Raw genomic sequence first — 25227 nt, forward strand, 5'->3', positions numbered from 1 at the left:
CACATTTGGATTTCGCCTTTTCGCGGAAATTTATTGTTTAGAACATTGTAAGAATCTGTCAATCTGTGATTTCCATTATAAGCTCTTAAAACTTGTGCAAATCAAATGAACCTATTTGGCATCCTGATTGTAGCATTCTTATGTTGGTCTTGGTGTCTTTGTTCCATGTAATTAGAGAGTCTTTTCATCCGATCAAGCTAGAATAATGTCAACCAGTTCAAACATTAACCTCCATTTTAGCTAATGTCAACTCTGACCTCCCAAAATTTCGGTTGCTGAAGATTGCCAAAAATCTTGCCAAAAATTTTTGGCAAGATCAAATAAAAGTTCTGCAAGTGTTGCATGTTTGGTCAACACTTTGATAATGTTTTTGGTATGGCTCGCAAGTCAAAACAAACTTTTCAAGACTTTTGGAGTAAAGAATTCAAAAATCTAGAATTCTGTGACGTGCTACGATTTTGTGGTCCATTTTGAGTGATTATTCCGAGGTGCGTCTGAGTTATTCCTTTAAAAATGCTGAATTTGCAGCCTATGGTCCAAAAAGAACACATCAAGACGTTTTCAGCAGTTGTCAGTCAACTTTTACCAAATGAAAAGGAAAAGAATTTGATTTTTCAGATGAAGGGAATGTCTAACAATTTCAGCATAGGGAAAATATCGGAATTTCAGATTTGAGTTTCGGTACAAACAAACATAGCTGGCAGATTGCCAGAAAATAGCCGCAATAGATTCGTAGATCAGCAGTCTAAAAAACAGTAAAAAAGACAGACCAAAAAAATTCGTCTTTTCATTGAAGGCTGATCTGTTATATTTTGACTAAAAATCTGTATAAGTTATTGCTGCCTCTATTAGCTGATCTCAAATAACCTTCATTTAGAGTGACACACACCCATTTGACCTTATCTCTTTGAATTAAAGTAAATAAAAGTCAATTTCAAAGTAAGGAAGTCATTTTTGAGAGTGAGGTAAGTCAAGTGTGACCAAAAATTTAATCACGCGCATGAACAAAAAAACTCGCTCCACTAAGAGCGAAAAATGACGTCACACAAGCAATTCAGTTGAAATTGCATAAACGAATGAACAAAAACTGGCTGTGACGTCATATGGTCGTAACAAAAATCATGACGACTAAATAAAAAAACATAGCAGGACAAGTCCTGACGTACAATTCAAAGAAATTTCATTGAATAAACAGACAACTAGACCTTGTACAGACTATGAATGGATTGGAAAAACCATTTAGAAAAAAAAATCCGATACAAAAAATTGAAAAAACAGTAAAAATCAAAGTGAAATTGCCGCATGTGAACAAAAAATCACTACCGATAAAGCGAATTTTTGTTAAAACACCGTATTATCACTCTGCTTTAAAATTAGAGCAAAAAAATTTCACGCCGTAAAACCACCCGCCTTTTCGCACCTTTTCCTGTTTCGGCGTGACCAAAATCACTACTACAATTTGACTTCCAAAATCATGAAAATGTGTAAACAGATCGTAAAAAAAGACAGCGCCCCAATACAATTCAAATTCTTTGAATTGTAAAAAAACCAAGAGAAGGCCAATAATAGCCCCAGCTATCGCTGTGGGGCTATTAATCACCTATGAATGAATCTTTTTCCACTGATTAACAAGATGAAACAGCTCCAGATAAGACTGAAACTAAACAAAATAACTTGAACTTCACTAGCTCTCCATAAAAAGGCTCGGTAACAATTAGACAAAAAAGAAGAAAGAAGCAGCAAATTTAAAAAATTGGAGATTTTTTTTAAAATCAATTATTTGCATAGTAATGAAAAACGCAAAATAGCAATTGAAAACATTCAACCTGTTTATAATCACATACGCTTCTATGTGAGGGCATTAAGGCCTGTCATTATTAGTATTTTTATGCGGTTGTAAAAAGAACAAAAAAAAGAGACAACAAGCAAAGAGACATCGAAGCCGTAGAAGCATTTTTTGTCCCCCAAAATGTTTTCAGCTAAATCTATCTCTAACGTCATTAATGTGGTAAAGAACCTCTCATTGATGAGAAAAGGTAACAAAGTAGATAGAAAAAGAAAAAGGCAAAGTTAAGTAATACTTTTGTTTTTTTTTTTCGAAAACACTTATTTTCAAAGACATTGAAGCCTTTTACTACAAAATGAAATAACTAAAAAGATTCCTCTAATTACACAAAGAAAGTGTTTGATTCCTTCAATTATTCAGAATACGTCTTTCGTCTATAAAAAGAACGTCAAATATAGACAAAATCGAAATTTAGCTTACTTTTTTTGCAAGAAACCCGTGTCGAAGCCAGTAAATTCAGAACAAAATTTTTAAAAACTTCAGATTGTGCACTTTTCATCTGCGCCCAACAACAATAACGTCATATTTGACCTGTAATCAACGAGACTAAGCAATAAATAGACAAAAAAAGCAAGTTGTTTTTTGAAAGTTTTTTATTTTTGAAAACAATTGTTTTCAAAGTCATGAAAGCTATCAGCTATCTGTTCTATTCAGAATATAGGCTCATTTATTCCTCCATAAGAAACATGAGATTTTTCATTATCTAAGAAAGTTTATACGACTAAGAGGACAAAGCAAATACGACAGTTAAAGACAAAAATATATAATTCAATTAAATTCTTCGAAAGCGGGGTCGAAGGCGTTAAGAGCAAAATCTATTTCTTTTAAGACTTTTATATATTCAATTGTGCTTTATTTTTAATGCCAATAATATATCATGTGAACTGTTGATAATGTGATAATGTGACAAAACTAGAAAAAAAAACGTGAAAAAGGGACATTGCTTAAAAATAAAAAAAAATTGTGAAATCTTTTAGTACCAAATGCTCGAAAACTATAAAAAAAGGAAGAAAAATTATTCTTTCTAAGCAGACACTAAGCTAAAAGTTGGCCAAAATAAGAGAAAAATGGTGGTAATTTTCAATAAGCCTTTGTTTATTTAAAAATCAAACATTTTTAAAATTCAAAATCACCATAATATTTCGAGTAGAGAAACTAGATACATTAATTTGGAACTGCGTAAGAAGCCATTAGGACCTATCAATCGTAAAATTTGAATTCAAATGAATTTTTATGTTCTTTATTAACAAATAGATCGAATTTTTTTTAAATAGACCGAATGATTACAATCCGAACAATTTTGGGATTGTATCTGGCCATGATTGGACCAAAACCAGCCTTGCTATTGCTGTTCGTCCAATAAAAACGCTCAATTGTTTCGAATTTTACAGATCTAGATAATTTGTTAGTTGAAAGATCAAAATTATCTGCTGCGTTTTCGATAATCAAAGAGTAAAATTAGCGAAAAACCTCAAAGTTTCAACTTCAGACTACTCTCAATGAAGTGGAAGTAGGAATAGCTCCCCTTGTAGTTTACAATGACTTTGTTACTGGTGTTTTGGGTTTTGGGTGTGTAATTCCGCCGAAATCAATCAAAGTGGTTTAAAGAGCCTTATTTCTGAAAATTTTCAGTAAATTTTGAAATATTTAGACAAAATTTTATTTAAAAAAATTAACTCAAAATAGTCAACAAGACTTTTTTGTCTCTAAAAATAAAACCAGCGGTACTGTTGTAAACAATTTTTTCACTTTTGAGCAAAATTTACAAAATGTTAGTCAAAAATTCCGGAAAATTTGAATAAAAATAACGAAAATGTATATAATAATCAAAAATTTAAACCACGATAACTAGCTATAGAAAACGAAATTCGAGAAAATCTTTTTAATATTCTACGCCATATTCTACGCTTCTACGAATGGGTTTTTTAATGATGCCTCTCATAACTCTCTACGGTGAATATATCGATCAAAATTTTCTGAACAAAACAAAACCCAGTTGATTATATAGTTCCTCGCCCCTCAATAGGGTTCCGAACAACAATAATATATATATATATATATATATATATATATATATATATATACACATGTATATATATATATATATATATATATATAAATAAATATAAATATTTATAAAGATTTATCAAGATTTTGATATCTCAAAATAAAGATCATGGCAAGGTTTTTTAGTTCTCTTTGACTTGGATAATACATATGCGGTGAAGGCGTTGAAAATAGAACTTGTCATTAAAATTGAGAAGATCACTCCACTACATGGTGTTCACTCTAGGGTGAAAATTTTCAATGCGGTGAAACGTAAAAGGTACACTGGGACTACAACAAGAGGTCATTTTTATCACATTGCAAGATTGCACTGACCGGTTACTTTTTATTTCATTCGTTAAATTAGAATTGTGAAACCATCTATATGGTTGATTGAAAGCTCATTGAGTCTGTGTTAGTGCACATTTTTGCTGGCAAACCTTTGGCCTCTAGAATGGCGTATTGTTCTGGGAGTTGCCAAGTGAGGTATTTCCTGAATGATTGTGTCAAGTGCATGGCTGCAATGTGTTGGATCTCTTCATATCCACACTGTTCTCCCAGTTCTTTATAATGAGTTATGCACTTCTTCCCACCTTTAAAATGCCAGAAACACAACAATTCTGTTCTGCCAAAATTTAATAATTATATTTGGTAGAAAAAAATTGAAAGAATTCTATGATCATTCGCTAATGCTACAAGAAATTAGCGTCAGAATTTTTATTCAAAGTATATTGCTTGCTGCGTAAAACTGTGATTTAAAAATTACCGTCTGCACGTTCGTGAAGAACCATGTCAGAGATCATATATCGTTCTATCTTAACCCAGGTTGAGGTCCCAGACGGAAAGTCGATATGTCCAGACCCAGATGAACGCACGACGGGGGTGTCGTGCGTTCAAATTTACATGGTCTGGAAACAAGGAAAAACGCACGAAAGTCTGATCATGAACGCACGAATAGTCTGGTGAACGCACGAAAGTCTGATCATGAACGCACGAATAGTCTGGTGAACGCACGAAAGTCTGATCATGAACGCACGAAGTCTGGTGAACGCACGAAAGTCTGATCATGAACGCACGAATAGTCTGGTGAACGCACGAAAGTCTGATCATGAACGCACGAATAGTCTGGTGAACGCACGAAAGTCTGATCATGAACGCACGAATAGTCTGGTGAACGCACGAAAGTCTGATCATGAACGCACGAATAGTCTGGTGAACGCACGAAAGTCTGATCATGAACGCACGAAAGTCTGGACATGAACGCACTAAAGGTCTGATGAACGCACAATTTTTTTGTGCGTTCATCAGACTTAAGCGCATTCATGTCCAGACTTTCGTGCGTTCATGATCAGACTTTCGTGCGTTCACCAGACTATTCGTGCGTTCATGATCAGACAAAAAACTAACCTTTTATGCTTGTAGATGCCCATTGAAGATGAAGACGCCAGAGGGTTCCATCAGTCCACAAATCCACATAAAAAGTCTTTTTTTACGTGAGGTACATGAACATCTTTCTGCTAATAGGAGACATGCCTTTTTTTGCTATGGTGAGCAAAATTCAAGGTGTCTAACTATCAGCATTAAGAATAAAATGAACCTCTAATAAGACTTTTTTTGATAATTAAGACTTCTTTTGACACTCATTCAAGAAAGCTGAAATCAACATAAACATATATCATACATCATAAACACACATCATAGACTCAAACCAAAGGACCGAAGCGAGAGACGAGCGAGACAACGCGAGAGACGAGCGAGAGAACGCGAGACAACGCGAGAGACGAGCGAGAGAACGCGAGACGAGCGAGAGAACGCGAGACGATAGCGAGAGAACGCGAGACACGAGCGAGAGACGAAAACAGGGGCGAGAGAAAGAGGGGAGGGGGGAGGGAGAGCACCGAAAAATCTTGACGCCCGAAAGGCGTCCCACCCATTTTTAACTCTATATTTTTGATTTTTTTTTTCAAAAAAACCGTACGCAAAACTAACTTTTTTTTCTAGACAAGCTATACCAAAAATTCTTTTTGCTTTACACTCTAGATACACATGGGATACTCCATACCAAGTTTGGTTCAATTTGGACAACTCCTTGACCCGATGAAATTCTTATATTTTTGAAAATAGAATAAGCGAATAAGTCGAAATTTCCGTATGAAAAACTAACTTTTTTCCTAGGCAAGCTATACCAAAAATTCTTTTTGTTTTACAATCTAGTTACCCATGGGATACTCGATACCGAGTTTGGTTTGATTTGGACAACTCCTTGACCCGTTGAAAAAGACCTATTTTTAAAATTCAATAATTTCAAGTTATTCGAAATAATAGCAAATTTCCGTATGAAATACTAACTTTTTTCCTAGGCGAGCTATACCAAAAATTTTTTTTGTTTTACAATCTAGTTACCCATGGGATACTCCATACCAAGTTTGGTTCAATTTGGACAACTTCTTGACCCGATGAAATTTCTATATTTTTGAAAATAGAATAAGCGAATAAGTCGAAATTTCCGTATGAAAAACTAACTTTTTTCCTAGGCAAGCTATACCAAAAATTCTTTTTGTTTTACAATCTAGTTACCCATGGGATACTCGATACCGAGTTTGGTTTGATTTGGACAACTCCTTGACCCGTTGAAAAAGACCTATTTTTAAAATTCAATAATTTCAAGTTATTCGAAATAATAGCAAATTTCCGTATGAAATACTAACTTTTTTCCTAGGCAAGCTATACCAAAAATTCTTTTTGTTTTACGCTCTAGATTCACATGGGATACTCCATACCAAGTTTGGTTCAATTTGGACAACTCCTTGACCCGATGAAATTTCTATATTTTTGAAAATAGAATAAGCGAATAAGTCGAAATTTCCGTATGAAAAACTAACTTTTTTCCTAGGCAAGCTATACCGAAAATTCTTTTTGCTTTACACTCTAGATACACATGGGATACTCCATACCAAGTTTGGTTCAATTTGGACAACTCCTTGACCCGATGAAATTCTTATATTTTTGAAAATAGAATAAGCGTATAAGTCGAAATTTCCGTATGAAAAACTAACTTTTTTCCTAGGCAAGCTATACCGAAAATTCTTTTTGCTTTACACTCTAGATACACATGGAATACTCCATACCAAGTTTGGTTCAGTTTGGACAACTCCTTGACCCGATGAAATTTCTATATTTTTGAAAATAGAATAAGCGAATAAGTCGAAATTTCCGTATGAAAAAATAACTTTTTTCCTAGGCAAGCTATACCGAAAATTCTTTTTGCTTTACACTCTAGATACACATGGGATACTCCATACCAAGTTTGGTTCAATTTGGACAACTCCTTGACCCGATAAAATTTCTATATTTTTGAAAATAGAATACGCGAATAATAAGCGAATAAGTCGAAATTTCCGTATGAAAAACTAACTTTTTTCCTAGGCAAGCTATACCAAAAATTCTTTTTGTTTTACAATCTAGTTACCCATGGGATACTCCATACCAAGTTTGGTTCAATTTGGACAACTCCTCGACCCGATGAAATTTCTATATTTTTGAAAATAGAATAAGCGAATAAGTCGAAATATCCGTATGAAAAACTAACTTTTTTCCTAGGCAAGCTATACCGAAAATTCTTTTTGCTTTACACTCTAGATACACATGGGATACTCCATACCAAGTTTGGTTCAATTTGGACAACTCCTTGACCCGATGAAATTCTTATATTTTTGAAAATAGAATAAGCGAATAAGTCGAAATTTCCGTATGAAAAACTAACTTTTTTCCTAGGCAAGCTATACCGAAAATTCTTTTTGCTTTACACTCTAGATACACATGGGATACTCCATACCAAGTTTGGTTCAATTTGGACAACTCCTTGACCCGATAAAATTTCTATATTTTTGAAAATAGAATACGCGAATGATAAGCGAATAAGTCGAAATTACCGTATGAAAAACTAACTTTTTTCCTAGGCAAGCTATACCAAAAAATTCTTTTTGCATTACACTCTAGATACACATGGGATACTCCATGCCAAGTTTGGTTCAATTTGGACAACTCCTTGATCCGATAAAATTTCTATATTTTTAAAAATAGAATAAGCGAATAAGTCGAAATTTCCGTATGGAAAACAAACTTTTTTCCTAGGCAAGCTATACCAAAAATTCTTTTTGCTTTACACTCTAGATACACATGGGATACTCCATATCAAGTTTGGTTCAATTTGGACAACTCCTTGACCCGATGAAATTTCTATATTTTTGAAAATAGAATAAGCGTATAATAAGCGAATAAGTCGAAATTCCCGTATGAAAAACTAACTTTTTTCCTAGGCGAGCTATACCAAAAATTCTTTTTGTTTTACACTCTACCTACAAAGGGGATACTCTATACCAAAATTGGTTCAATTTGGACAACTCCTTGACCCGATGAAATTTCTATATTTTTGAAAATAGAATAAGCGAATAAGTCTCTATTTCCGATTGAAATACGAACTTTTATTCTAGCAAAGCTATACCAAAAATTCTTCTTGTTTTACGCTCTAGGTAGAACAGGGATAGTCCATATCAAATTTGGTTCAGTTTGGACAACTCTATGACCTAATCAAAAAGACCTATTTTTAAAATTATTTATTTGAAATAATAGCAAATTTCCGTACGACAAACTAACTTTTTTCCTAGGCAAGCTATGCCAAAAATTTTTTTTGTTTTACAATCTACCTACAAAGGAGATACTCTATACCAAGTTTGGTACGATTTGGACAACTCCTTGATCCAATAAAATTTCTATATTTTTGAAAATAGAATAATAAGCGTATAAGCGAATAAGTCTATATTTCCGATTGAAATACGAACTTTTTTTCTAGCAAAGCTATACCAAAAAGTCTTTTTGTTTTATGCTCTAGGTAGAACTGGGATACTCCATACCAAATTTGGTTCAGTTTGGACAACTCTATGACCTAATCAAAAAGACCTATTTTTAAAATTATTTATTTGAAATAATAGCAAATTTCCGTACGAAAAACTAACTTTTTTCCTAGGCAAGCTATGCCCAAAATTTTTTTTGTTTTACAATCTACCTACAAAGGGGATACTCTATACCAAGTTTGGTTCGATTTGGACAACTCCTTGATCCGATAAAAGTTCTATATTTTTGAAAATAGAATAATAAGCGTATATAAGCGAATAAGTCGATATTTCCGATTGAAATACGAACTTTTTTTCTAGCAAAGCTATACCAAAAATTCTTCTTGTTTTACGCTCTAGGTAGAACAGGGATAGTCCATACCAAATTTCGTTCAGTTTGGACAACTCTATGACCTAATCAAAAAGACCTATTTTTAAAATTATTTATTTGAAATAATAGCAAATTTCCGTTTGACAAACTAACTTTTTTCCTAGGCAAGCTATGCCAAAAATTTTTTTTGTTTTACAATCTACCTACAAAGGGGATACTCTATACCAAGTTTGGTTCGATTTGGACAACTCCTTGATCCGATAAAATTTCTATATTTTTGAAAATAGAATAATAAGCGTATAAGCGAATAAGTCTATATTTCCGATTGAAATACGAACTTTTTTTCTAGCAAAGCTATACCAAAAAGTCTTTTTGTTTTACGCTCTAGGTAGAACTGGGATACTCCATACCAAATTTGGTTCAGTTTGGACAACTCTATGACCTAATCAAAAAGACCTATTTTTAAAATTATTTATTTGAAATAATAGCAAATTTCCGTACGAAAAACTAACTTTTTTCCTAGGCAAGCTATGCCCAAAATTTTTTTTGTTTTACAATCTACCTACAAAGAGGATACTCTATACCAAAATTGGTTCAATTTGGACAACTCCTTGACCCGATGAAATTTCTATATTTTTGAAAATAGAATAAGCGAATAAGTCTCTATTTCCGATTGAAATACGAACTTTTATTCTAGCAAAGCTATACCAAAAATTCTTCTTGTTTTACGCTCTAGGTAGAACAGGGATAGTCCATATCAAATTTGGTTCAGTTTGGACAACTCTATGACCTAATCAAAAAGACCTATTTTTAAAATTATTTATTTGAAATAATAGCAAATTTCCGTACGACAAACTAACTTTTTTCCTAGGCAAGCTATGCCAAAAATTTTTTTTGTTTTACAATCTACCTACAAAGGAGATACTCTATACCAAGTTTGGTACGATTTGGACAACTCCTTGATCCAATAAAATTTCTATATTTTTGAAAATAGAATAATAAGCGTATAAGCGAATAAGTCTATATTTCCGATTGAAATACGAACTTTTTTTCTAGCAAAGCTATACCAAAAAGTCTTTTTGTTTTATGCTCTAGGTAGAACTGGGATACTCCATACCAAATTTGGTTCAGTTTGGACAACTCTATGACCTAATCAAAAAGACCTATTTTTAAAATTATTTATTTGAAATAATAGCAAATTTCCGTACGAAAAACTAACTTTTTTCCTAGGCAAGCTATGCCCAAAATTTTTTTTGTTTTACAATCTACCTACAAAGGGGATACTCTATACCAAGTTTGGTTCGATTTGGACAACTCCTTGATCCGATAAAATTTCTATATTTTTGAAAATAGAATAATAAGCGTATATAAGCGAATAAGTCGATATTTCCGATTGAAATACGAACTTTTTTTCTAGCAAAGCTATACCAAAAATTCTTCTTGTTTTACGCTCTAGGTAGAACAGGGATAGTCCATACCAAATTTCGTTCAGTTTGGACAACTCTATGACCTAATCAAAAAGACCTATTTTTAAAATTATTTATTTGAAATAATAGCAAATTTCCGTTTGACAAACTAACTTTTTTCCTAGGCAAGCTATGCCAAAAATTTTTTTTGTTTTACAATCTACCTACAAAGGGGATACTCTATACCAAGTTTGGTTCGATTTGGACAACTCCTTGATCCGATAAAATTTCTATATTTTTGAAAATAGAATAATAAGCGTATAAGCGAATAAGTCTATATTTCCGATTGAAATACGAACTTTTTTTCTAGCAAAGCTATACCAAAAAGTCTTTTTGTTTTACGCTCTAGGTAGAACTGGGATACTCCATACCAAATTTGGTTCAGTTTGGACAACTCTATGACCTAATCAAAAAGACCTATTTTTAAAATTATTTATTTGAAATAATAGCAAATTTCCGTACGAAAAACTAACTTTTTTCCTAGGCAAGCTATGCCCAAAATTTTTTTTGTTTTACAATCTACCTACAAAGAGGATACTCTATACCAAAATTGGTTCAATTTGGACAACTCCTTGACCCGATGAAATTTCTATATTTTTGAAAATAGAATCAGCGAATAAGTCTATATTTCCGATTGAAATACGAACTTTTTTTCTAGCAAAGCTATACCAAAAATTCTTCTTGTTTTACGCTCTAGGTAGAACAGGGATAGTCCATACCAAATTTCGTTCAGTTTGGACAACTCTATGACCTAATCAAAAAGACCTATTTTTAAAATTATTTATTTGAAATAATAGCAAATTTCCGTACGACAAACTAACTTTTTTCCTAGGCAAGCTATGCCAAAAATTTTTTTTGTTTTACAATCTACCTACAAAGGGGATACTCTATACCAAGTTTGGTTCGATTTGGACAACTCCTTGATCCGATAAAATTTCTATATTTTTGAAAATAGAATAATAAGCGTATAAGCGAATAAGTCTATATTTCCGATTGAAATACGAACTTTTTTTCTAGCAAAGCTATACCAAAAAGTCTTTTTGTTTTACGCTCTAGGTAGAACTGGGATACTCCATACCAAATTTGGTTCAGTTTGGACAACTCTATGACCTAATCAAAAAGACCTATTTTTAAAATTATTTATTTGAAATAATAGCAAATTTCCGTACGAAAAACTAACTTTTTTCCTAGGCAAGTTATGCCCAAAATTTTTTTTGTTTTACAATCTACCTACAAAGGGGATACTCTATACCAAAATTGGTTCAATTTGGACAACTCCTTGACCCGATGAAATTTCTATATTTTTGAAAATAGAATAAGCGAATAAGTCTATATTTCCGATTGAAATACGAACTTTTTTTCTAGCAAAGCTATACCAAAAATTCTTCTTGTTTTACGCTCTAGGTAGAACAGGGATAGTCCATACCAAATTTGGTTCAGTTTGGACAACTCTATGACCTAATCAAAAAGACCTATTTTTAAAATTATTTATTTGAAATAATAGCAAATTTCGTACGAAAAACTAACTTTTTTCCTAGGCAAGCTATGCCCAAAATTTTTTTTGTTTTACAATCTACCTACAAAGGGGATACTCTATACCAAGTTTGGTTCGATTTGGACAACTCCTTGATCCGATAAAATTTCTATATTTTTGAAAATAGAATAATAAGCGTATATAAGCGAATAAGTCGATATTTCCGATTGAAATACGAACTTTTTTTCTAGCAAAGCTATACCAAAAAGCCTTTTTGTTTTACGCTTTAGGTAGAACTGGGATACTCCATACCAAATTTGGTTCAGTTTGGACAACTCTATGACCTAATCAAAAAGACCTATTTTTAAAATTATTTATTTGAAATAATAGCAAATTTCCGTACGAAAAACTAACTTTTTTCCTAGGCAAGCTATGCCAAAAATTTTTTTTTGTTTTACAATCTACCTACAAAGGGGATACTCCATACCGAGTTTGCTTCGATTTGGACAACTCCTTGATCCGATAAAATTTCTATATTTTTTAAAATAGAATAAGCGAATAAGTCGAAATTTCCGTATGAAAAACTAACTTTTTTCCTAGGCAAGCTATACCAAAAATTATTTTTTTTACACTCTAGGTACACATGGGATACTCCATACCAAGTTTGGTTCGATTTGGACAACTCCTTGACCCGATAAAACTTCTATATTTTTGAAAATAAAATAAGCGTATAATAAGCGAATAAATCGATATTTCCGATTGAAATATGAACTTTTTTTCTAGCAAAACTATACCAAAAATTCTTTTTGTTTTGCAATCTAGTTACCCATGGGATACTCGATACCGAGTTTGGTTTGATTTGGACAACTCCTTGACCCGTTGAAAAAGACCTATTTTTAAAATTCAATAATTTCAAGTTATTCGAAATAAAAGCAAATTTCCGTATGAAATACTAACTTTTTTCCTAGGCAAGCTATACCAAAAATTCTTTTTGTTTTACGTTCTAGATTCACATGGGATACTCCATACCAAGTTTGGTTCGATTTGGACAACTCCTTGACCCGATGAAATTTCTATATTTTTGAAAATAGAATAAGCGTATAAGCGAATAAGTCTATATTTCCGATTGAAATACGAACTTTTTTCTAGCAAAGCTATACCAAAAAGTCTTTTTGTTTTACGCTCTAGGTAGAACTGGGATACTCCATACCAAATTTGGTTCAGTTTGGACAACTCTATGACCTAATCAAAAAGACCTATTTTTAAAATTATTTATTTGAAATAATAGCAAATTTCCGTACGAAATACTAACTTTTTTCCTAGGCACGCTATACCAAAAATTTCTTCTGTTTTACGCTCTAGGTACACATGGGATAGTCCATACCGAGTTTGGTTAGATTTGGACAACTCCTTGACCCGATGAAATTTCTATATTTTTGAAAATAGAATAAGCGTAAGCGAATAAGTCTATATTTCCGATTGAAATACGAACTTTTTTTCTAGCAAAGCTATACCAAAAACTCTTTTTGTTTTACGCTCTAGGTATACATGGGATACTCCATACCGAGTTTGCTTCGATTTGGACAACTCCTTGATCCGATAAAATTTCTATATTTTTAAAAAAGAATAAGCGAATAAGTCGAAATTTCCGTATGAAAAACTTACTTTTTTCCTAGGCAAGCTATACCAAAAATTCTTTTTGTTTTACACTCTAGGTACACATGGGATAGTCCATACCGAGTTTGGTTAGATTTGGACAACTCCTTGACCCGATGAAATTTCTATATTTTTGAAAATAGAATAAGCGTAAGCGAATAAGTCTATATTTCCGATTGAAATACGAACTTTTTTTCTAGCAAAGCTATACCAAAAACTCTTTTTGTTTTACGCTCTAGGTATACATGGGATACTCCATACCGAGTTTGCTTCGATTTGGACAACTCCTTGATCCGATAAAATTTCTATATTTTTAAAAAAGAATAAGCGAATAAGTCGAAATTTCCGTATGAAAAACTTACTTTTTTCCTAGGCAAGCTATACCAAAAATTCTTTTTGTTTTACACTGTAGGTACACATGGGATAGTCCATATCAAGTTTGGTTCGATTTGGACAACTCCTTGACCCGATGAAACTTCTATATTTTTGAATATAGAATAAGCGTATAATAAGCGAATAAATCGATATTTCCGATTGAAATATGAACTTTTTTTCTAGACAAGCTATACCAAAAACTCTTTTTGTTTTACGCTCTAGATATACATTGAATACTCCAAACCGAGTTTGGTTCGATTTGGACAACTCCTTGATCCGATAAAATTGCTATATTTTTGAAAATAGAATAAGCGAATAAGTCGATATTTCCGATTGAAATACGAACTTTTTTTCTAGGCAAGCTATACCAAAAATTTCTTCTGTTTTACGCTCTAGGTACACATGGGATAGTCCATATCAAGTTTGGTTCGATTTGGAGAACTCCTTGACCCGATAAAACTTCTATATTTTTGAAAATAGAATAAGCGTATAATAAGCGAACAAATCGATACTTCCGATTGAAATATGAACTTTTTTTCGGGCAAAGCTATACCAAAAACTCTTTTTGTTTTACACTCTAAGTATACATGGGATACTCCATACCGAGTTTGCTTCGATTTGGACAACTCCTTGATCCGATAAAATTTCTATATTTTTGAAAATAGAATAAGCGAATAAGTCGAAATTTCCGTATGAAATACTAACTTTTTTCCTAGGCAAGCTATACAATTTTTTTTTGTTTTACACTCTACCTACGAAGGGGACACTCTATACAAAGTTTGGTTGGATTTGGACAACTCATTGACCCGATGAAAAAGAACTATTTTTAAAATTCGCAATATAAATTCAACTTGTAAATGGAAAACGTCTATAACAAGGACAAAACTTTGAAAGAAATAACTTTCAAATGAGCTGAACAAAGAATGAGAAACAAAAGTCTAGAGCTAACACAGAAGCAATTTTACCAGTTTACAAATCTATAGATTCACTAGTTGTGTTCATAATGATTTAACATTGTAATCAAATAGGTTTCTCGAAACTTGAAATAAAGAAATTTAAATTTGATGGCAGCCAAGGGAATTTCGATTTTTTCTTCTGTATCTTCTACGATAAAACCGAACGGCAACACCTGTCGATTTTCATTTTTCACTAACTTCAGCGTCTTCACAATTTTGAACATTGTGAGAACTAGACCTCTAATTTCTCCTTCGAAAAAAAAAAAGAATTTCTCCGGCTATAAGTTCATCTTCCAAATTAACACCAACATACTTATCTGCGACAGATCCTCGTCCGTACGCAGCCGAGGAGAAAAAGAACTCGCCCGAAAAACGACAAAAGAGTTTTAATTGCGGCCGTCGCTTCCGAAAAGTTCTGGTGTCTGAATTTTCTGCGAAGCCGTACGTTTCGTCGAACTTCCTTCTTTCGAGGAAATCTCCAAGCATTGGGGTTAAACAGTCCTCCTTGAATTTCATTTTTATTAACATTTTTGCTCTAACAAAACGCCAAACCATTAGCTGGCACTGGTTTACAGTTCCGGTGAGCGGAGCAATTAGAAGCCTATTGGCGGATTCGAACATTGCAGCAGAGGCAGTATACAGAGGTCCGATACTTTTCGTCTGCCATCCGAGATGCCGCAGGAGATGGAAATTGATCGTATCCATTTTGTTCGTCTTCTCAGCCATACTCACACAAAATTCACAGAGGAGCTGATCACAAAAGTCCGCATTGCGGGAAGATTCAAAAAGTTCGCGGATCGAAAAAACTAATTTCTTCAGGTCAACTTCATCGCTCTTTCTGTTTTCGCCGAACAAATACGGAGGAAAAATTATTGGAGCTAAATATAATAGCAAAAACTTGACTTCCTTTGCCTTGAAATTGGGGATGGCATGCAGTTTTCTGATCATGTTCCTGAATTCCTTCGGTAAATCAAGCGTTCCGATGAAAGAATTGATTTCATCTTTATGTTCGGATCTCATTGTCTCATAGTGATAGAGGAGTATATCTTTTGCAACTCCTAGAAAAAGTTGATGCATGGGGTCAACTGGAGATGATAGAGGCAAATTTGATATAACACTGAAAACTTTGCTACGGCCTTTTACCCCTTGAGTTTTTATTTCGCAATCTGAATCCCGACCAAGCCGAGCTCTTAACTCCTGAATGCTTCCTCGTTCAAGCTCCTGGATATTGAGCATGTGGGAACTAAACGATCGCATCTCAAACTCTTCTTCATGAGGATATCTATGAACTCGTCCAATGTGGCAGCCTCTCTGAGTGCATAAGGAGCAACCGTAGTAGCCATTACATTGCTTCATCTTTAGCACTTTTGACTTTGCAATCAGATCCGCAATTAACAAGATAGGTTCAAAAGAGACAGCTATATCAGTTCCATTAAAATGAATTTTCTCTGTGACTGACAGCTGGTTGCGCACATGCTCGAATACCACATCGAAGTCCGGATAACCAGTTCCCACAAACAACGCTCCGAGGACAATATTTTTGAAAAATTGTCGCTTTTTTGGAGGAAGGCCAGCAACCGCAAAGAACAGAGGCCAAGCGGAAGTTACGGGTGTCTTGCTGACAGTTGCTCCCTCAGTATTGACAATTAATCTGACGCTGATTCGGTTCTCGGCTATACGAAATTTGGGCATCGAGCTATCTTGCTCTTGAGGTTTGTTTGCAGCATAATTTAATATGTCAGCAAGTGAACCGTTAAGAATGTCAATTAGTAGTGGACGAAAATTCAACAATATTAGCTCACCGTTCTCAGAAGTCTGTTTGCTGGACTGATACTTCGAGCAAAAATCTTCAAACTGTTTCTTGAAAGCCCAAGGCGAAACTGTTTGACCCCCAAAAATAAGCTGATCTCCCTTCAGCAGATCGTTCAAAAGTGCATCAGGGGCGTTATGCAGCGAAACAATAGCCAAAAGTGAAGCCATTAAATTTGTCTTTGTGACACCTGTCGTGCTAACTATTTCATTTGTTTCATCATAAGCTTCTGGTGTCCCGTGAACGTCCCCAGAATTTTGGAAATTGCCGATGAGATCTAATCCAAATTCATAATCTTTGTCTTCACCAAAGAAATCGGCGAAATTTGTACTGCTAGCAACTGATAATTCAGATAAATTGCTGTTAGTATCAAAATTTTCGTCAGATAAATCCCAATCTGAATCAGTTGAATTTGTGAGAGGCAGCGAGCTAGTCTCTGATTCTAAGCTGACATTCGAGTCTTCATCGTAAAACTTGATGAGATTGACCAGTAACGAGCTACGTTCTTCATTTTCAATAATTTTGATCCTGGGTTTTGCCACTCGTTTTCTTTTGGCTGTCGTAGCGCAAAGTTCATCTTGGTTCTCAATGCCCTGTCCTTCTTCTTTTCCATGTTTTGCTTCATGTTCACAGAGACACAAAGCATTATTTTCTCCAAAAAAATCACTCTTATAGAAAGTAACTAACTGCTCGCCGTCCATAATTTCACGAAGAGCTCTTAACCGAACGCAAACTCGTCCCCGAAAACCATTACTCATATAATAGTCGCAATTTGCAACACATGAATGGTTCGCCCATCTTGCCACTCCAACTAACAGTTTATCCCCCTCCATCAAAGACCAGTCATCAATTTCACGATTTTTTGACTTCTTAGCTAACAGGCCGACGGCAACGTTTATTTCTCCACACTTAATGACTTTTCCACTACGGTTGAACAGGCCATATCCTCCATAATTGTCAGGTTCAATTCGCTGTCCAAAAGAAAAAGAAGACTTATAAATTTCTTCCATATCAAGATGCAGTTTCTTGAAACTTTTGTCAGAGATCAAAAGTTTCTTGTAGCTGTCTGCTGATAATAAATTTGTCAACGCATGAATAGGATTATCCGACCTCTTCACAAACTGCTCGGCCAAAAATCCTTCAACTTGTGCGAGCTTTTCACATTGGTCCATAATCTGAAAATTGAAAAAGTTTTTGTTTTCATGATTAGGGAAATCTACTAATTTGATTTTAAAAACCGCTGCAACTATAGAAAGACTTGATAATTTCATTTAGCCACGAAAACAAACGAAAACTAAAGGCCATCACTGCACGACGATGAACCCTAAAGAAAATCGAAAACTGTTCAGAATCAAATGACAATTAAAACCTCTCATGAAAGCAACCGCTATCTCAATTACGTAAAATTAGAAGACAATTTGATAACTCATATGCAAACTTTCAAAAAAAATAATAGAAACTAAAAGTAATTATCCTGAGATCAAAAACTATAATCACAAATGTAACGCTTCAGAATTGACTGATCTACTAAATCTCAATCTCCGATGAATGCTAGAACGATGAATGCTAAAGAAAATCGAAAACTGTTCAGAATCAAATGACAATTAAAACCTCTCATGAAAGCAACAGCTATCTCATTTAAGTAAAATTAGAAGACAATTTGATAAATCATATGCAAACTTTCAATAAAATAATAGAAACTAAAAGTAATTTTCCTGAGATTAAAAACTATAGTCACAAATGAATAGGTCAGAATTGACTGGTCTACTAAAATTCAATCTCCGAAATTACTGAGCAGTAGGGGTTGAAACTGCAGCAATTTCCGCATCATCATCAACCTCTGTCCTTTTAGAATAACTGAGTCTTTCTCGACCAGCCTGGTTGGCAGCTTCTTTAGCTTTGCGATATGCCAGTTGTGGCGTGAGGGGGTATTTCTGCATGACGACATCTAAACAAGAATCAGATTTCTTTTATTTTCTCAGAGCTAAGAACCAGGACTTGGACAACTATAACTTTTTCCAAAATACTGAGACAAAAATATGTTAAGAATTATGTTATAAAAGAAAAAACGCGAAAGCAAGTTAACCTTGAAAAAGCACGACTTTATCCCTCGGTGCTTCGGAACGCTTTGCAGACCGGGTACTGTCAATCATTTCCTCCACTAAACCATCTTCTCCGAACAGAACACGTCTCAAAAATCTACCCAGTTGAGAAGGATGAGCATTGGCTTTGTGAGCTTTCATTAAGTCTTCGCCCTCAAAGTCAACTCGGTGTACAGGATACGCCACCATCAACTCTGGATGCTCGTCAATGCTCTGGAAGCCGTGTTTTTGAAGTAGACAGATTTCCTGAACGTCCTTTGCCTAAATTTAAAAAAAAAGTTGAAGTTTTTTCAACGTCTTGTGCCTAAATTAAAAAAAGTGCTAAAGTTTTTTATTAAAAAGCAACCACACAAGACAGACAAAATTACCGTTTGATCTAGCTCTCCAAGCAGTTTTCGCTTTTTCTTGTCATGTCCGACTTTAATTTCATTCGGAACCCTTTCTGCTCGTCTCATTCGTTCTTCGTGCCCTTTCATGAATTCCATGAACTCCTTACAGACAGCCGGGGCTCTAGCCTGCAAAAAGACCTTCAAATTTTAGAAGACATGAAAAAATCCAAAAACTCTACTATCAGCAAAAAAATCACCTGCTCATTGGGCTTATCACTCATCACTGCTTTTTCTTGGAATATCAGCGCTTGGGTTGTCACCTTCTCCCTGCTGACTGCTTTTGCCTCCTTATTGCTCGCATGCGCAGTTCCTTCTTGAACGTGAACCTCTGGCGAAGAAAAGATGTCAGGCGATTCCGGAACTATGGTTTCGGTAGCTTGCGTAACACTGGTTGCTGCCTTCTTTTTTGATGATTTGTCTGGTATGACGCAATTCAAGTAGGTTGGAGGCAGTCCTCTTTTAACTCTCTCTTCTGTCAACTTTTTGTGTAGCCTAACTTCATCAGCGAGACCGTACCCTAAGTATAGCATCCTATGTGTAGCTTGATTATGTCGTATGAACTCGTACTGGCCCGGTTTCATTGCTAGCTTCTGTTCATCGGAGTTTCCACGTGGCCATGCAATACTAATCAGCGTTGTCGAAACGCATGCTTTATGGTAGAAAAAACAAAACAGTGTATTTCGATGTTGATATCGAATGCTTCGCTGAACTTGGACTTCTGGGCTGGTTTCAAAACTTGGCGCTTTAACTTCTCTTTTGGAACGGGACGTCTTTTTGATTGGAGCCATGGTTAAGATCTGAAAATCAAACGAACAATGAGCATCAGCAGAGGACTTTTACTTTCTTTGAACGTACTGTTTTGCTATTTGACTCAATGGAGTATTATCTCGGGTTATTTGTAATCTCAAATTGAAAACTATAAGAAAAGACCAAACTCGTAAATTTTTCAAAAATTAAATAGACAACTAAAGGCCAGTAAAAACTTGACTTCACAACTGCGCATTCATTCAATTAATCTAGACAAATAGAGCTCTCATTAAAATTAATCATAACAGAGGTAAAGACATCTAGCTACATAACATCTAAGAAAAGAAAATGCTTGAAACATTACAAAAACTGAGCACTAGAATCTCAATTTGCATCCTTTCTTTTAGCATCCATCAAAGCCAAATAAGACTGCTTCTTTTTCCCTTTAGCATCTTCGCTGTATTTGCCCGTGGATTCCAGTCTCTGTTTTGCATTCAAACCCGCTTTGTTTGCTGCCTTCTTCGCATCTCTTCTCGCATTAGGGAAGGAAGCACTCGGAAATTTTCTCTCAACAGCACCTAATTAAAAACAAGTACAAATGATCACATTAACAAAGGATCCAATAGAAAAGAACTGACAAAAATCACCAAAGATATCCGGCAAGAAACTTACGAAAAAATGTAAGCATTGATTGTTTCGAAGCACAAGCTCTCCCACTTGACAAACTTTTTGAGGGTAGGATCATCTGGTATGCTCGGCCATCAGCTCCATATATCCATTTCCTCAATGTCAGGCCATACTCTGCAGGTTTGTGACCACTGTATATATGATCAAGGTTTTTGCCGTTTATGCCAAACTGAACTGCAGGCTTTTTCTCAATTAAACGCAGCAAGGCGGCCTCTTCCAAATCCTCTACCTCCAAGGTATTCTCCTCGTCAACTTCAGCTGTAACGTTTCCTAAATCTTGAAACCCATCAACGCCAGCGAGAGCACCCGTAACCTACAAAACAAACCGGTATAACGTTCATAATAAGAAAAACTTCGAAACAACTGTTGAAAACTAACAATCCCATTCAGGTTGCGCTTGATGTTGTTTATGTCCTCAATTGACTGACTTGTGGTGCTTTCGAGGAGGGTCACAAGATTATGCATTCGCTTTTTATTTTCTAAGAGAACTTCGGTAAAACCTTTGTGTTTCGCACAGCACTAAAATGCAGAAAGACAAAATATTGAATGTAATGTTTTTTTTTATTATATGCTTTTGAAATGAAACATACCGAAACCATTGTTAACTTCTTGACTTTTGAGGACTGAGGGGCAACCAAATCATCACATTCTTCGTTACCTGCTTGGGTAGAATCACTTAGAGAAACTGGGTCGTCAAGTTTAAGCTGTTTTCTCAATTCACGAAGGTCTGCGGTATAATAATCGGTGCCATGCTTCAAAATTTTATAGGTACGCCAATCATTGCCTTTGAATAAACGCGCTTCTTTGCCCTCGGTTTTTTTCAATTTGTCAGACTGACTCAAGTAACCCCACATTTCAGAATCCGTATCAATGATTTGGGCATCATCTTTTTCGGCGCTCATAATCAGCCAATAGTATTTATTGTCCATTTTCAAGACCTGAAATTCAGAAACAACGTTGTGAAACTGATGACACATTGTTACAACAAAAATTTTAGTGCCTTTCCAACGCCGTTGAGGTTAAACAAACACTAGTGTAATTAACATAAACTAATTTAGAAAATCCTCTCGATTAAAAAACTTCAAACTCACTAACGAAGAGTTTATCTCTAATCAGAACTAAATTGCATGGCATTTTAGATCCAACAATGATCTCAAATACCGTTAGGGATATCGCTGTCAACTAAATCATCTGAAAGTACGGAGACCGTCGATGGAAAGCTATCGTCAGCTGTCAGATCAACCATTTCAACTTTCGCGTTTTCAAGCTCCCTTACTCTCTTTTTCAATAGCTCAATTTCTACTTGAAGTTGTCTTATTTTCAGCCAAATTTGGTCTTCCTGTGACTGGCGCACTGAATTTTCATCAACGTTCAAACGAGGCCTCTTACAGGACACTCTGCCAGATTCTTCTATCACAATTCTTGTTTGCTGCATCAAGAGAACTAAAAAACCAAGCTCCGCTGAACCTCATACTAAACCCAATTTTTTTTGTACGCAAGCTATAGCGAAAATTTCTTTTACCCTTAACTCTAACTACACAGGGGATACTCCACATCGAGTTGTGTTTGATTTGAATAACTCCTTGACCCGATGAAAAATACTATATTTAAAAATTAAAAATTCGAAATAATCGCAAATTTCCGTATGAAATACTAACTTTTTTCCTAGGCATGCTATACCAAAAATTCTTTTTGTTTTACAATCTAGTTACCCATGGGATACTCGATACCGAGTTTGGTTTGATTTGGACAACTCCTTGACCCGATGAAAAAGACCTATTTTTAAAATTCAATAATTTCAATTTATTCGAATAGCAAATTTCTGTATGAAAAACTAACTTTTTTCCTAGGCAAGCTATACCAAAAATTCTTTTTGCTTTACACTCTCGTTACAAAGGGGATACTCTATACCAAGTTTGGTTTCATTTCAACAACTCTATGACCTAATCAAAAAGACCTATTTTTAAAATTATTTATTTGAAATAATAGCAAATTTCCGTACGAAAAACTAACTTTTTTCCTAGGCAAGCTATACTAAAAATTCTTTTTGTTTTACAATCTAGTTACCCATGGGATACTCGATACCGAGTTTGGTTTGATTTGGACAACTCCTTGACCCGATGAAAAAGACCTATTTTTAAAATTCAATAATTTCAATTTATTCGAATAGCAAATTTCTGTATGAAAAACTAACTTTTTTCCTAGGCAAGCTATACCAAAAATTCTTTTTGCTTTACACTCTCGTTACAAAGGGGATACTCTATACCAAGTTTGGTTTCATTTCAACAACTCTATGACCTAATCAAAAAGACCTATTTTTAAAATTATTTATTTGAAATAATAGCAAATTTCCGTACGAAAAACTAACTTTTTTCCTAGGCAAGCTATACTAAAAATTCTTTTTGTTTTACAATCTAGTTACCCATGGGATAATCGATACCGAGTTTGGTTTGATTTGGACAACTCCTTGACCCGATGAAAAAGACCTATTTTTAAAATTCAATAATTTCAATTTATTCGAATAGCAAATTTCTGTATGAAAAACTAACTTTTTTCCTAGGCAAGCTATACCAAAAATTCTTTTTGCTTTACACTCTCGTTACAAAGGGGATACTCTATACCAAGTTTGGTTTCATTTCAACAACTCTATGACCTAATCAAAAAGACCTATTTTTAAAATTATTTATTTGAAATAATAGCAAATTTCCGTACGAAAAACTAACTTTTTTCCTAGGCAAGCTATACTAAAAATTCTTTTTGTTTTACAATCTAGTTACCCATGGGATACTCGATACCGAGCTTGGTTTGATTTGGACAACTCCTTGACCCGATGAAAAAGACCTATTTTTAAAATTCAATAATTTCAAGTTATTCGAAATAATAGCAAATTTCCGTATGAAAAACTTACTTTTTTCCTAGGCAAGCTATACCGAAAATTCTTTTTGCTTTACACTCTAGATACACATGGGAGACTCCATACCAAGTTTGGTTCAATTTGGACAACTCCTTGACCCGATAAATTTTCTATATTTTTGAAAATAGAATAAGCGTATAATAAGCGAATAAGTCGAAATTTCCGTATGAAAAACTAACTTTTTTCCTAGGCAAGCTATACCAAAAACTCTTTTTGTTTTACAATCTAGTTACCCATGGGATACTCGATACCGAGTTTGGTTTGATTTGGACAACTCCTTGACCCGATGAAAGAGACCTATTTTTAAAATTCAATAATTTCAAGTTATTCGAATAGCAAATTTCCGTATGAAAAACTAACTTTTTTCCTAGGCAAGCTATACCAAAAATTCTTTTTGTTTTACGCTCTAACTAGACCTGGGATACCCCATACCAAGTTTGGTTCAATTTGGACAACTCCTTGACCCGATGAAATTTCTATAATTTTGAAAATAGAATAAGCGAATAAGTCGATATTTCCGATTGAAATACGAACTTTTTTTCTAGGCAAGCTATACCAAAAATTTCTTCTGCTTTACGCTTTAGGTACACATGGGATAGTCCATATCAAGTTTGGTTCGATTTGGAGAACTCCTTGACCCGATGAAAAAGACCTATTTTTAGAATTATTTATTTGAAATATTTGCACATTTCCGTATGAAAAAATAACTTTTTTCCTAGGCAAGCTATACCAAAAATTCTTTTTGTTTTACACTCTACCTACAAAGGGGATACTCTATTCCAAGTGTGGTTCAATTTGGACAACTCCTTGACCCGATGAACAAGACCTATTTTTAAAATTATTTATTTGAAATAATTGCACATTTGCGTATGAAAAACTAACTTTTTTCCTAGGCAAGCTATAGCAAAAATTCTTTTTGTTTTACACTCTACCTACAAAGGGGATACTCTATACCAAGTTTGGTTCAATTTGGACAACTCCTTGACCCGATGAAATTTCTATATTTTTGAAAATAGAATAAGCGAATAAGTCGAAATTTCCGTATGAAAAACTAACTTTTTTCCTAGGCAAGCTATATCAAACATTCTTTTTGTTTTACAATCTATTTACCCATGGGATACTCCATACCAAGTTTGGTTCAATTTGGACAACTCCTTGACCCGATGAAATTTCTATATTTTTGAAAATAGAATAAGCGAATAAGTCGATATTTCCGATTGAAATACGAACTTTTTTCTAGGAAAGTAAGGCGGACCATTCTTTTTGCATTACAACCTAAACAGTACTGGTAGTCTGGGATATCAATTTGGTTTGATTTGAACAACTTCTTGACCCGATGAAAAATACTATATTTCAAAATTAAATATTCGAAATAATCGCAAAATTCAGTATAAAATACTAACTTTTTTTCTAGGCAAGCTATGCCAAAAATTCTTTTTGTTTTACAACCTAGTTACCCATGGGATACTCCATACCAAGTTTGGTTCGATTTGGACAACTCCTTGACCCGATGAAATTTCTATATTTTTGAAAATA

General features: G+C 34.3%; 1 protein-coding gene across 1 annotated transcript in view; it reads right to left on the bottom strand.

Moving 5' to 3' along the window:
• LOC142335336 (uncharacterized) overlaps nt 1-25227 on the bottom strand; it is a 131056-nt gene that overhangs the window by 94310 nt on the left and 11519 nt on the right. Inside the window, exon 2 of the mRNA XM_075383788.1 lies at nt 4333-4485. Within this exon, the coding sequence (XP_075239903.1) occupies nt 4333-4485 (153 nt within the window). The remainder of the gene's footprint in view (nt 1-4332; nt 4486-25227) is intronic.

Source organism: Convolutriloba macropyga, chromosome 2, assembly GCF_964194025.1.
Source record: "Convolutriloba macropyga chromosome 2, txConMacr16.3, whole genome shotgun sequence".
Taxonomy (NCBI): Eukaryota; Metazoa; Xenacoelomorpha; order Acoela; family Convolutidae; genus Convolutriloba; species Convolutriloba macropyga.